The 15569-nt window shown below is 40.2% G+C and overlaps 1 protein-coding gene across 1 annotated transcript; it reads left to right on the forward strand.

Annotated features, from left to right (window-relative positions):
- Positions 1-442: 442 nt before the first annotated feature.
- LOC111644036 (uncharacterized) lies at positions 443-7272 on the forward strand. The gene is made up of 10 exons (XM_089590678.1): positions 443-584; positions 746-1046; positions 1499-1688; positions 1940-1979; positions 2023-3228; positions 3346-3568; positions 3617-4731; positions 4793-5169; positions 5437-6003; positions 6046-7272. Exons 1-10 carry the CDS (start codon positions 443-445, stop codon positions 7270-7272), a joined length of 5388 nt encoding a protein of 1795 aa, XP_089446804.1.
- The last annotated feature ends 8297 nt before the right edge of the window (positions 7273-15569 follow it).

The following is a 15569-nucleotide window of genomic DNA, read 5'->3' on the forward strand; positions in this document are numbered from 1 at the left end:
AGATATTGCTAATTAATATACTGATAAACTATTGGGTTTCTTATCGCCGATGCTTGATTGCTTAAAAGGTTATTAAATTAAATTAAATTTTTTTTTGTGATTCAAGATTTATATCCTAATTGAATCGTCATTATGTCTTGAATTTTTAAACCCCGTGGACGGCCCCTCGAAAAATAGGGTTCGCATCTGGTGCGCATCCAACCAGGGCAAGCACAAGGAGTCCCTCGGGCCTGGTGCTCGCCCTGGCGACATGCACAACCAGGTACGAAAACTATCATTTTTGTTGAAAATGAATAAAATGTATTTACATATAATTGAAGATTAATATTTTGAATAATTATAAGTATAAATTATATAAGGCACCTTTTAATAATGTTTTAAGAGTCCACTATTACTTACATTATTTTAAACAGTTTTAATTACGTAAATTAATTATTTAATGATGCTGTTTGGTTTTCCCGCACCACACGCCCACGCCAGTGCCACCATCGCAGCGACGGAGCCTTTCGAGACTGTAAAAGGAGAGTGCAGAGCCTCGCAAGAAGCAGAGAGAGAGACAACAGCGTGTCAAGAGGAGAAGCGTCGTGATTTTCGATAATACCTATACCTTTAAGTTTATTACTATTATCTTTGTCTTTCGAGGGTCGAGCGCGACCCTGCTTTGATTAGTGTTTCGGACGGTTTAACCACCTGTATAAAACACAAGTAAGTTTTTCAAGAAAGTGTGTTCTGAGTTTCAATATAGGTGATCATTGCGCCCACGTGCATCTCATCCTCCCCCCACATCCGGCCAGCAAACTCAAGCAGATTTTAACAAAATGGTCCTTCGAGCCGGATCTGGGGGGAACGATCTCGGTGCTCGTGCAAAAGGTCCCACTCGTGGACGACAGCCAGGTTATGACACTCAGAGCAGGCTTATTAGCCCGCTTCTCTCTGCACCCCGTGAGCGCGCGATGGGATGCAATATTTTCTTTGCTCTTTGTGCTCAGCCATCGTTACGCTGCTTTGTTATCCTCGTGCCCCGAACCAGCGTTCGTCGCGCAGTGGTGTGTGCAATGAGTGCCCGTCCGAGTGCAGCGATGCGGAAACGCCCGGGCACCAGGACGTTAACAGTGCTCTATCCTGCTAGATTTTGCTGCAGGGCGCGATGCAGTTCGCGCTCTTTCTCTCTCAAAAAATCATGTATCATCCTCTCTCCCTCTCTTTCTCACACACATGTGTGTGTGTGTGTGCATCTATACGTGTGTGTCCGTGTGTGTACGTGCGCCTATGTGTGGTTATCTTACTACATTCTGCTGCAGGGCACGATGCAGTTCGTGATCTCTCCAATAATCATACATATCTGTCCCTCCCTTTTACACACACATGTGTATGTATGTGTGTATACATATGTGTACGTGTGTTTCTGTGCGGGCCGAGAGCTAAGAGTGGCTGGAGCACACTTTTCTCGCAACAGTTCTATTGAGGTAAGAACGGCTTCTTTTACCGTGTGACAAAGGGCTTACAATAGCCGCTTGCCGATATCGCTTCGTACATGGATTGGTCCCCAGCACGAGACCACTCGAATCAAAAATTACTTACAGCCCCAACGCTGTACGTGCAAGCATCAAAAGCAACAACTGCTTATTCAACAGGACCGCCTGGCCACTGCGGTCAAGCAACGACGCTTGAACGAAGGTGGTCAGGAGGTCATTGACCAACAACGGTCATAAAGCCATGGAACTTTTCTTTACCCGAGACTCACAGTTCTCTTCTTTCGAGTAACAACGCTCACGCAAGAAGATCGAACAACCCTGGTCGTTAACAGTCCTTCATGTTAACGATGCAACCCAAGACGCTGCTTGCATACTTGCAGCCCCTCTCTTACCGGTTCTCACTTCAATTGACTCAAGTGACTACTTTCAAAACCCTTGCTACAACGCAATTGATCTATTTTCAGAATCATAGACATGCTCAACTCTCAACGGGCTCTGAGTCAAGTAATTGAGAATACTTCTTGAGCGGTTCGAGATACTCAATCAGAACAGTGGACGGAAGGTCTCGTTCTCAGTCGACTCGAACTCCTTGAGGGTTACTGGGCCAACTTCACCGACACTCATGTCCGATTGCTGACAGGATCTGAAGCGAATGACGCACCGTACTTCACAGATAACAAGTACTTCGCCGTGGAGGCCCTTTACGTTGAAGCTAGAGGCAACCTATACAATGAACGTGCACGTTTCTTTCGAGACGACCCACCTCCCCAGATCCAACCCCAAGCGAACTACGGCACCTCAATACTGCCAAAGATCACTCTGCCGACATTTTATGGACGACGAGAGAACTGGGAGACATTCAGGGACCTGTTTAAGTCTCTAGTTCACGGTAAAGACACAATCCCTGCCGTAGACAAGCTGTACTTCCTCAAGACATGCGTGCTCGACGAGGCGAAGGCAGCAATCGACAGCCTACAGATCACCGAGTCCAATTACGCCGTCGCATGGTCCATTTTGGAGTCCCGCTACTACCACCAGAGACTGTTGACTCAAGAGCATATCAAAGCTCTCAAATCTCTACACCAGCTCAAGGAAGAGTCTGCCCACGGACTTCAAGCGTTGCTCGATGATCTGGAGAGACACCGCGACCAACTGCGAACGTTGGCTCGCCCCGTTGACTCGTGGGATGATTGGTTCATCTCTCTTGCTTCCGACGCCATGGATACAGCCACTCGGCGAGATTGGGAAGAAGAGCTGGAAGTGTCCGACAAGGGCTCCGGTGGTAGTGGAAACTTCTACCCTACTTTCAAGAACCTGGCCGATTTCCTCCGACGTCACTGCAGAACTCTTTTGTCTCTAGCGCCAAAAGTCGCACCGAGATCGACTGCTGCGACTTTCAGGGGCGATCCGAAGTCAAGCCCGTTTGCTCGTCCAACTCGCGTAGTGGCCGCGACTACAGCTGGCTCAGCGCGCTGCGTTGCGTGCAAGGAACCTCACTACGTTGGGCGCTGCACCACCTATAAACGAATGTCACCAAATGATCGGCATGGACTAGCCACCAAAAATCGATTGTGCTACAACTGTTTGCGAGAGGGCCACTCCGCGGGCAACTGCCCTTCTCCGATGTCATGTCAGGCCTGCGGGGCACAACATCACACGTCCCTTCATGATGCCTCCGGAAAGCGAACAAACTCTTCCACCGATTCCAATAGGCCTCCGAAATTCCCTAAGCTGGACACACAACCCAGCGAGGGTCCCTTGAATGGCTCCGAGTCATTCTGACTAGGCCTTCTACCAACGGCAATCATCAGCGTGGGTGGTAGCACTGGACGTTCCGGAAGAGCTCGAGCCCTTCTCGATCCTTGTTCAGAGTCGACTCTTACCACCTTACGACTAGCTCGAAAGTACGGTGACGGCTTAAGGAACTCTTCGATCGGGGTTGTTGGAATCTCGGGCGGTGTCATAAGCTCCTCATTGGCGTGCACGAAGCTAAGCCTTTCCAATGGGCAAAAGGTCTTTCAAGTTAACGCTCACGTGCTGCAGCATATCGGTCTGATTACTCCCTCCAGGAAGCTCAACTTCAATGCCGACGCGTAGTTCCATGGACTCAAACTGGCCGACCCAGACTTTTTGTCACCCAGACCAGTCGACCTGGTCCTTGGGGCAGACGTGTATGGCCGAATTCTTCGTTCCGGCCTCGTCAGCCGAGGGAGCTTCATCGCTCAACGAACGATATTTGGTTGGACGATCACCGGAGCTCAAGGCGATTCCCCGGCTCCTACCACATCAAGCCTAGCAATGCTGCAGGACACGGGACTCTGGAGTGAGTGCCTCGTGGGACTAATGCAGCGGTATTGGGTGGTCGAAGAAATACCAAGTATAGTTCGAGTCTCTCCGGCTGATGCCAAGTGCGAAGCCTGTTACGCTCAGCACCACTCGAGAGACAGCAGTGGTAGATATGTCGTCCCTCTCCCTGTCAAAGAAGACTATCTCGATCTACTCGGAGACGGCTTGAACCAGGCTAGAGCAGCCTTACACGCTGCACAGAGGAGAATGAAAATGGATCCTGACCTTCAAGAGCACTACGTGGCATTCATGAGCGAATACATCCGATTAGGCCACATGCGTCCAGTGTCGGAGCAGGAGATGGAGAACTGCCCTCAGAGGGTTAACTATATACCTCATCACGCCATCTGGCAGCGCAGTGACGGTGGGTGGTGCCTTCGCGTTGTTTTCAACGCCTCGAGCCCCACCTCAACGGGATACAGTCTGAACGACGCTCTCTATCCAGGGCCCAAATTACAAAATGACATTGTCAGTGTCCTCACTTGGTGGAGACTTTACCGAGTAGCCTTCTGTGCAGACATCAAGATGATGTTCCGTCAGATACAAATCCGAAAGGAGGACGTGCATTTACAACGAGTCATCTGGAGTCAAGGTGAAAATGAGCCGGAGACTCACTACGTCTTGCTTACAGTCACCTACGGAGAGGCTAGCGCACCTTATTTAGCGTTAAAGACTGTAACGCAACTGTGCGAGGACGAAGGAGCTGCCTTTCCTGAAGCAGTTGACGCTGTCCGCCGAAATCTTTATGTCGACGACTTCTTGACCGGCGCAGACGACGAGGACACGGCCAGAAAGCGTAGAGATCAACTGGTTCAACTTCTGAAGGCGGGCGGCTTCGTACTCAAGAAGTGGGTCTCAAACACGCCATCTCTCTTGCACGATTTGAAAGTCGAAGATTTGCTGCGACCGAGTTAGCTTCACTTCACCACGGATGGTCCAGTGAATAAGTTGGGAATTGCTTGGGATCCGAGTGCCGATTGCTTTCGGTTTTCCCCCCCCTGCATTCAACAAGAGCGATACACTGACAAAGCGTCGTGTCCTGGCTGAAGCGGCTCGGCTTTTCGACCCTGCTGGCTGGCTGTCACCCATTATTGTCGTGGCCAAAATGCTTATCCAAGACCTTTGGAGGGCAAAGCTAACATGGGATGAGCCACTGCCGGCATCTTACGCTAAGCGATGGGAGTCATTTTACTCCAAGCTGTCTGACGTCTCCCTACTCACCCTTACTCGATGGCTTCAATCGTCCCCGGCCAGTTTGATCCAACTACACGCCTTTGCCGACGCCAGCAGAAGAGCCTTGGCGACGGCGGTCTACATCAGATTTGAGCAGGAATCTGGCACGGTAAATGTGAGTCTTATCGGCGCGAAGACAAAGCTTTCTCCGATCAAAAGTCTCGTTCCACCGGAGCGACAGAATACACGGATGACTATTTCCCGATTAGAGCTGAGAGCTGCTCTTCTTGCTGCTCGCCTACTCAGACTCGCGGATGCGAGCTTGACGATCTTGGATTGCACGTACTACCTTTGAAGTGACTCGAGCACGGTACTCAGCTGGCTACACTCCAGCGAGCCTGTTGGGAACGATCTTGTCGACAATTATGTCCATCACATTCAGGAACTCACAGCTCACGGTACCTGGCGCTACGTTCCCACCAGCGACAACCCGGCTGACACCGCTACCAGGGGTGCGGAACCTTCGACTCTTCAACACAACAACCTCTGGTGGACCGGCCCGTCTTGGCTAACAGACCCACCTTCTATGTGGCCCTCAACCTTACAGCAGCTGCCTTCTCCGACCGGTCACTACGACGGAGGCCGACACACCATCGCATCAACCACCTGCCTGACCATCTTGCAAGGAAGCCGCGATTTCATGGACGACTTTTCTAGTTTGCTGCACATGCTCCGAGTGCTCGTCAGATGCCGACGGTTCATCTTGATACTAAGGACTCGTATCGAGTGTAAGAAACTCATGACTGGTATCAGAATACCCGATTGCATGAAATCCGAAGCTCCAATCACGGTCGCAGAACTCCAGCACAGTTTTCTTTGCTGCGCTAAACTCAGTCAAGTTCGTTACTTTGCTGCCGACATCAAGACCTTGAAAAATTCTCTCCCTGTCAAGATCTCGAGCCCCCTCAGCCGGCTAAGCGCCTTCTTGGACGATGAAGGCATACTACAAGTCGGCGGCCGTCTTCGTCACTCACCACTTGCTTATTAAGAGAAACACCCACCAGTCCTGGATGCCAGATGTCCCTTGTCGAGGCTAGTGATCGACTGGGCACATCAGCGAGCCTTGCACGGCGGCTTTCGCTCAACGTACTCGCACGTCATGCGACGGGCTTGGATCGTTGAAGGAGCAGTGGAGATAAAGCGACGAGTTCATCAGTGCGTTGTGTGCTCGAAAGCACCAGCTCGACCCCTTCACCAATTCATGGCTCCCTTGCCGACAGCTCGCGTGACGCCCGCTCAGCCCTTCAGCCGCACTGGAGTAGACTACGCGGGACCTTCCTCCATCCTCCGATCCAAGGGTCGAGGTGCCAAGTCGGTCAAGGGATACGTCGCTGTTTTTGTCTGCATGTGGTCAAAAACCCTACACCTTGAACCTGTTGGAGACCTAACAACAGCGAGTTTCCTCGGTGCACTCACTCGCTTCATAGGCCGCAGAGGAAAACCAAAGGAAATCTGGAGCGACAACGCAACGAACTTCTACGGGGCAGATCACGAACTCAAGCAGCTGATGGCTAGGGCCAACCACGACTGGGATTCAGTGGCTGAGAGTCTGGCCAACGAGGGAATCGACTCGCATTTCATTCCGCCATCCGCCTCACACTTTGGAGGCTTATGGAAAGCTGGGGTTAAAGCGATGATAACTCATCTTCGTCGAGTGGTTGGAACTAGACACCTCACTTTCGAGGAGTTTTCAACCCTGCTTGCAGAGATTGAAATGATTCTCAACTGTCGCCCTCTGGGCCCGTTATCTGGAGATACGGAGGACTTGGACATGCTCACGCCAGCTCACTTTCTGATCGGAGGACCCCTTACTTCTCTGCCTGCCACCAACACTTCTGAAAACCTAGACTACCTGACCCATTGGACCCTTGTGCAAGACATGCGCAACGCGCTGTGGCGCTGCTGGACCCTCGAGTATCTCAACACCTTGCAACAACGGACGAAATGGTCCCGGCCCCGTCCCAATCTCGCCGTTGGAGACGTAGTCCTCGTTGTGGATCCAACGCTTTTGAACTCTATCGGGAAGTGGCCACTGAGCCGAATCGTCGACGTCAAACCGGGACCAGATGGGTCCGTCCGCGTTGTTCGGGTAAGAACTGCCTCGGGAGAGTACGTCCGTCCTATCACCAAGATTGCTCGTCTTCCCGTCATTGAGTGTGCTGATCACGCCACAGACGATCCTGGTCCAACCGGCACCGGGCTCACGGCGGGCGGCTAGGCTCATTATGGCCACAAATGAACCACGTGCAATCGTTCCTGGAACGAGGCGGGCGGTATGTTTGGTTTTCCCGCGCCATACGCCCACGCCAGTGCCACCATCGCAGCGACGGAGCCTGTCGAGACTGTAAAGGGAGAGTGCAGAGCTCCGCAAGAAGCAGAGAGAGAGCCAACAGCGTGTCAAGAGGAGAAGCGTCGTGATTTTCGATAATACCTATACCTTTAAGTTTATTACTATTATCTTTGTCTCTCGAGGGTCGAGCGCGACCCTGCTTTGATTAGTTCTTTGGACGGTTTAACAACCTGTATAAAACACAAGTAAGTTTTTCAACAAAGTGTGTTCTGAGTTTCAATATAGGCGATCATTGCGCCCACGTGCATCTTATCCTCCCCCCACATCCGGCCAGCAAACTCAAGCAGATTTTAACAGATGCCAAAGCATATAATTTAAACTTTACTATCTAAATAAAGAGTAGTGAGAAAATATTATTTTAAACTAGACAAAGTCAGTTTGAAAAAAAAAAATAGAAATTTATTGAGATAAGTTTTGTATTATAATCTGTTTTGAGAAACTACTCGTTTAATAGTTTATTATTTTCAGATGAGGCGTTATATCAATATAATTTTGAGATAGGACGTTTTTCAATGTAATTTTGAGATAGGACGTTTTTCAATATAATTTTGAGATAGGACGTTTTTCAATATAGTTTTGAGATAGGACGTTTTTCAATATAATTTCGAGATAGGACGTTCTTAAATATAATTTTGAGATAGGATGATCTTTAAAGTAATTTTGAGATAGGACGTTTTTGAAAAATGTATTCAAGATACTGTACCACTTGGGCCGACTGAGCGTCCAGTGTGGATCGTCATTACGTACTGTACATAGTGCAGCGACCAAATGTGTCTATAGTCCGTCAGCCAGTCAAACATACGGTACAGCACTTGGTATATGGTACAGCAACCAGTATATAAATACTTACTCTTTTTATAACTATTTCATGTAACGTATAGTGCTTCAGTATTTATTGCGGATGTACGTTAAATGAAAGATAGACCACTTCTTTTAAATATATACAGCATATTCCGATGACTTCATGAAGTTGTGTCATGATAAATGTCCTTTTTTTTAAACTCACATAACCTTATTTTTATTAGACAGTACATTTATATTAATATAATGTAAGTGATATTCTTTTCTTGCCTTTATTTAAATGAAATAACGGAAATAAGTTTAATTTAAAAAAATTAACAACTTTCACCTATGTTAACTATATTCATAAATCGTTTAGTATGTATTGCCGGGTTGACAGGAGAATTAAGATATAGTGAAATTTGTTTAAACAGTATACTGGCTACAATTATAAGGTAAACATTTTATTTTTTTTAACAGTCACCGTATGCTGGAATATTTGTTTTTTCATGATAAAAGTGGTAGTATTTGTAAAAAATATTCTAATTCAAATTTTTGATTAAAACGAACAAGTTTTTCAAAATGGAAAATGAAACAAAGTGGCTTTCTGAGTCACAATGCGTTTAAACTTTTAATCGACGTTTAAATTTTAATTAACGAATAAATACAGATACGATTTTATTCTCATGCTTAACGTATGGTACACTGTATGATGCAGTACTTGCGCTAGCCTAACAGCTCAACGCTCAAGCCAGTCTAGTGGTGCAGCTGACGCGCTAGTCTGGTGTCCCGTGCGTTCCAAACAAGCGGCAGCTCAACCGCGCCACCTTAAGGACGGATCACGCGCTAGGTTTCCCTCAGTGTATACACAGCAAGGTTGGGTATAAGACGAAAAAAGAAAAGGATTTGAACACGTTTCGTCCCATGCATCAAAAGGAGCTCTGCATATAGAGTTTTATTATGGAAAATGTTAAATACTTTCGTATACGTCATTTTCCCGCCTCACCCCCAACAGATCACTTATCTCTACTCTTATAAAATATATAATTTAGTGATTGTAATAGTAATTGATTGCTACAATTTGTTCAATCATTCTTAATCTGTTTAAATCTGTATATTTATCTTTTACAGCTTGTATAAATGATCATAATATTAGAGATCATTATATTCAATACTCATCATTTATCAAAGATTAGAATAATATTGTCTTATATAATATATTGTAAACAAAATGTAGCTACTTAGCACGATTTCCGTACATTTCTTTGCTGTTTATGCTCGAAATTTATAGTATTATGATTATTTTTTAAAAAGTATTCATATATTTTTCTTGATGTGTACACCGTTAAAAATTTTTCGGCAAAACTTTATAAAATGTCATTAATTTGTATTATTGTATCATTAAACTTTTTATTAATTCTGTAGATTAAGTATACTTATATATCGTAAGAGTTCATCAAATTTAACAAAATTCTTAGTAAATTTAATAACTTTTTCAACAGCGTACATTTAATTCGTATTGCAGTATAAGTATTTATATCAATAATATACGTTTCATTTGGTGCACCTTAATATTTTTGTTCTCCTGTAAGCACCACGCTTGCAATACCTTTTCTAGATTATTTATTTATTCAATTATATACTTAAGAGACCGTAGGTGGACCTTATTACAGATCAAATAACAAAAGCTTGTTGTCAAGGGCAGCACGTACAACAGTGTCTACAATGAAGATGCATGCTCCAGTTAATTATAGGTAAACTATGTATATATAATATGTATAGTATAAATAAAGATGTATATATAATAGTCTGTCACAATCATAACGTAAGTAAATGTTTAGAAGTGTATAAATAATTTATAGTTAAAAGCTCTGTGAAAATAATAAAATCAGTTAACTATCAATTATATAATGTAGCTTTAGTCCTATTTTTTGGTTTATTTTGCTTTCCCTTCAAGATATGACGTGATTATTTTTAAACTAAGTTTTGAAAAGTGTAAAAATTTTAAGCAATTCGTACATGAATGTTTCAAACATCTTTGACTAAAATTTTTCATTGTTTTACTATTGCATCTTATGACTTCAGCGTCTTAGTACACACATCTCCAATAGTTAATAATTAAGCATTAGCGTTGTTCGCATATGAGGCAAACTTTTTCTCAAAGTGTAATATCCTACTTACAAAAATCACGTGAATTGTCACGTAAGAAATCACGTGATTTATACTGTAATTAATCACACAATGCATCACATGATATTTTCGAGCAAAATGTCACGCTACACATCATGAAAAAGTCCCGTGATAAAACACGTTATTTTCGTTAAATTTACGTAATAAAAAATTTTATATTGTAATAAGTATCACAATTATCAAAATTATGATAATGATGAAGATAGAGATGATTACACTAGTGGTTATAGTTTTTATAAAGATTGTTATGATAATAATAAAAATTGGGTGATGTTTATGGTCGTGACGATTACAGTTACGAGTATGATAATTGAGATGACTATAATAACAATTAAGATTGTAGTGATTACGATCATGATAAATAATTTAAGCTATTGATATGATTATGATAATAATTAAGAAAACAAAATCAATGACTGTCATATTAATAACGATAATAATTGTTGTGATAAAGATGATGTTGACTATGACGATTATTACGCCCAATAAAAAAAACCATTTGTATTGATATGAATGTTTAGTATCGGGCGATGATTATCATGGCGATTAGAACAATAATACTATTGATAATTTCTGTAATTATAATTACAATCATCGCAATCACAAACATTATCATAGTCATTGTACGCCCGCGCGTGTATGTGTATGCATTTCAGTCGTAATAAATATTGTAATAGACATAACATTTATTTTAATCATAAACACAATCATCATTATCATTGTGATTCGTTCAATTGCATTCTTCTCATTTATTAGAATAACTATTATTACTATAAAAAAATCATAGTACTCGGTATCTTCATAATTTTATAATTATCATAATCGTTATTATCATTATCATACTCATTTCAATCATAAAAAGAATGAGCATGTTCATCATCATCATAACTTTTGTTACCACTGTCGTAACTGTAGAAATTATTACAATTATTATTATTATGACTATTATTATTTTGTTTTTATTATAAATATTATTATCATCACAATAATTACAAAATCAGAATAATCATAATTATCACATAATTATTTTAATGATGATTAAAGTCTTAATTACGTACATGTATCCTAATAATCCTGGTTTTGAACGGTAATAATTGTAATTACAAGTAAAATCGTACTTATCTTAGTCCTGATAATCATTATCATAATTTTGATAATTGTAATACTTATTACAATATAATATTTTTTTTACGTTAATTTAAAGAAAATCACGTGATTTATCACGAGACTTTTTGCTCAAAAATATCATGCTATGCATCGTGTGATTGATCACAGTTTAAATTACGAGATTTTGTACGTGACATTTCACGTGATTTTTGTACCATATTAATTAATTATATAATTATCCTTAAAATAATGTAAGACGCTGTAATATATTATTTTTAAATATTATACATAAAATTTAATTAACTTAAACTAATTATAACTTAAACTGAAGTGTATGATTATTTTGTACTTTTACATTTGTTATGACACAAAAAACCCAAAAAAGACACTCTGGAATATAAAAACATCATTCTTCAACATGTATTAACAAGATTTTTAAACTACACACAACATGTATCTCATAGTACATTATATTACAAGGGACAACTTCTCCGCTCCGGCGGTGAAGTTGCCCCGCGAGGCGAAGCCGAGAGGTAAACCGCCGGGACGCATTATTAAGTGACGTTCCGTGTAATGTATACTGTTTTTTTCTGCAGCTTCGGCCGAAAATTTGTGGTTCATTAAAAATCAGTAAATAATTAGCTTCAGTAGTGGTAGGTTATGTTTAAGGCAAAAGTAAAGAGCCTGTATCATCCAATAACATTTATGACCAAAGTGAAGCGAGGGTTGTTGGTTAGTGGATGATAACAGGCCCAAAATGCGAAAAAGTCGGTCAAAACAATTTCATTTTATTAAAAATCCTTCAAATTTTATGAGGTACTAAATGATGTCGTATAAATATTATTTTTGCTTATCAACAGTATTAAATCATTTATACGCTAATATGATTATTTCTTCGACTCTCGGCATTGGTTGCTGCAAAAGTCAAGAGTTAGATTTTAATAAGATTTTTTAACAATTATCTTATGATTGTTTCTATATTCAGATTTAGGTTCGAAATTTACTACGTTACACATTACCGAAAGAGATAACATGTATTGCACGTCAAATTTATGATCACACTCGAGTTCGACACGTGCTCCAAATTTTCTCACAGCTTGAAAAAAAATAAATAAACACTGCGTAGGTAAATACTTAATACTAATAAACATTTGCACTGCTGCTCACTCTCTCTACCTCTCTCTCACGCAAAGGAAAGTAAGAAGCAGGGAGCTTTTCTCCCGACCCCTCTATGTGATTTAAATGTCGCATAGATAGGGAAGGAATATCAGCTTTCGTCCCTATTTACAGCCACCGAAACTTGAACTTTCGGGGGAGGTAGTAAGAAAAATATTTTTTGTGATTGATGAACTGATTGCAGCTTATAAATATAAAAAAGATATTACCTTATTTGCTATGTTTGTTTGTCTTATCCGATATTTTCAAAAATAGAAAAAAACCACGTGGTTTTACCACGTAGAAAAACCTTGTGGTAAACCACGTAGTTTCATATTATAAACCACGTGGTTTTGTCTAAAAATATCACATGGTTTTTAAAAAACCACATAGTCGTAATAAAACCACGTGATTTTTAGAACCAAGTGTTAATTTAAAACAAAACCACGTGATTTATAATATAAAACTACGTGACCTACCACATGGTTTTTCCACGTGGTGAAACCACGTTATTTTTTTAAATAGAGGAATAGAAATCGCGCAGAAAACTGTTTGTAAAAGTATTTATTACGATAGTATCTAACAAGACAAGAAAAAAATTTATCAATAAAACTAGGAAGAAAAAAGTAATATTTGTGAAAACTATTGAGCTTCTTGGTGAAAAAACCACGTGGTATTACAAAACTACCTCGTTTTAAAAATCATGTGGCATTTTGAGACGAAAACTACCTGGTAAACCACGTGGTAAAACTATGTGGTTTACCACGTGGTAAAACCACGTGGTTATTTTCAATAGAGCAGCACCTGCAAGTAATAATTAATTCCTACAAAAGTATGTTACGCGCAATTGTTTTACAAGTAGCGGAAATTTGAGGAAATTACGCGCAATTTTTCGGCTATTTTTGCAGATTTTTAGAAACAGTTCGGGTGCCTATGTCACACAGCCTAAACTTGCGGTTAATAGTAGAAAAAATTGTTCATTAAATTGACGGTAATTACCATAAATCTACGTGTAAGTTTACCAGAAAATTTATAAACTCACACGACTGGTTATACTCAAAATACAAATACCTGAATAATCCTCCATGGAAGATTATGTAAAAATTCATAAATAATCCTCATTAAATTAAGTTGATTATAGTCTGTAGAAATAATTGTTGAGATTGCCTAGACAAAATTCTAACGTACAAATAAAACTTGAATTGAAAAAAGTAAGTGAGAAAGTTTAGAAAATTAGAGATATCTTAATTTTACTGTTGATTTATATCTCAAAGTACGTGTACAATGTTTCAAGTACTAATATTCAGTAGAAAATATTTGAGAAATGATTTGGTAAAAAAGTGTCATACTGCAGCACGTATTTTAGTTTATTTTTTTACTTTTTTATACCATAAACACCCAATCAGTACATTCGAGTGCCTAAACTATTTTTTAAACATTGACTTTCCTACGTGTCACTTTTTTCAAGATTGAAACGGTAATTTAAGTTTAATCCAAGTTTAATTAAGAAAAAAACCTGATTTTTTATTATCATTGTGTTTAATTTATAAAAGCATGAATGTCTGTAACTTTTTTTTTAGGTACCCTCCCTTTACTAAACTTTAACCCAGTTATTTTGACGTCTGAATTTGATAGTTCGTACAGTTTCATCGATATCTAAACCATAATTAAAGTACCGATAGTACTACCTCAACGACTTACGAATAAATATGCTTTTTTACGATATTTCCTAACTTTGCCATGCTTAAAACACAATTTTTATCGTAATATTGTCACAAAACTAGAAGCTCAGAACCTGCAAAAATACAAACCTGTTTATTTAATATAAGAGACCAATTTTAATTTATCTTAGAACATTTAAAAATAATAAACTTTGTGCTATTCTTCATGGAAATAAAATAATGTACCATTTTTATCTTTGAGCACAATATTATCCAAAACTGGAGATCATGATAAAAATTGCACAAACCAGCAGTACTACTACTGTCTATACCAAAAAAAATCATAGATAACTATTTATTATCCACGTTCGATCTCTGTATATAAATATGTACTTTTTTAGCTTGAGAATCTATAACGATAATTTTTTCAAGAATTTTATCAAGAATTTCCTTAATAATTTTCTTAAATATTTTTTTACGAATTTACTTAAGAAATTTTTCAAAAAATTTCTTAAGAATTTTCTCAACAATTTTTTGAAGAATCTTCTTAAAAACTATCTCGAAAGTAAATGAAGACACTATGTTGTCATAGCAATGGGCAATATTCTGATTGGCGGGCAAAATGTCGTTTGAGTACAATGTCTATGACTCATTAAACAAAAGTGTCGTCGGTAACTGGGATACCTAGCTACACGACTATCATCTACATCGTTAATGCAGCTCTCATTAATCTGCCAATAGACGACTACAGAAATCTGCTAGACGCATTTCCGGTGCATTATAACTACAATTATTTAATTGTACAATTATCTAATTCTGTAGGTAGCTTCGAGTTTATGGCAATGCCATCTAGCGGATTATACTGAGCTAACGTGAAAAGCTGGCATATTTTCGCAAATCTTTGATCTTGGTTGTTGCTATTGTTATGAAATTTTTAAAGATAAAAACTATACTAAGACCTTCTAGGAAGTGTCAAAACTCGGTATGCAAAATTTCGGTAAAATTGGCTCGGAAGTTTTCGTGGTTAGCGATTACAACGGTATTAGTAACTTTGCTTTATATATCAGTAAGATAAGATAAGAATACAAAGAAAAATCTTTCCAAATTTTAAAAAAATTTTTTAGGAATTTTCTTAAAAATCTTCTTGAAAACTATCTCAAAAGTAAATGAAGATACTATGTTGTCACAGCAACGGGCAATCTTCTGATTGGTAGAAAAAATGTCGTTTGGGCAAAATGTCTATGACTGTTCACACTGATTACGTCTGTGGTA

The sequence above is a fragment of the Copidosoma floridanum genome, unplaced genomic scaffold (genome assembly GCF_036245765.1).
Source record: "Copidosoma floridanum isolate Cflo_tuat_1 unplaced genomic scaffold, Cflo_Japanese_pri ptg000013l, whole genome shotgun sequence".
Classification (NCBI taxonomy): domain Eukaryota; kingdom Metazoa; phylum Arthropoda; class Insecta; order Hymenoptera; family Encyrtidae; genus Copidosoma; species Copidosoma floridanum.

Bases quoted from the DNA above. Each gene is read 5' to 3' on its own strand.
- LOC111644036 (XM_089590678.1), top strand. From the start codon at position 443: ATGCTGTTTGGTTTTCCCGCACCACACGCCCACGCCAGTGCCACCATC. The intron at 1,047-1,498 runs GTGTGTGCAATG...CGTGTGACAAAG, and splicing joins CCAGCGTTCGTCGCGCAGTG to GGCTTACAATAGCCGCTTGC. The intron at 1,689-1,939 runs GTCATTGACCAA...ATCTATTTTCAG, and splicing joins TGAACGAAGGTGGTCAGGAG to AATCATAGACATGCTCAACT.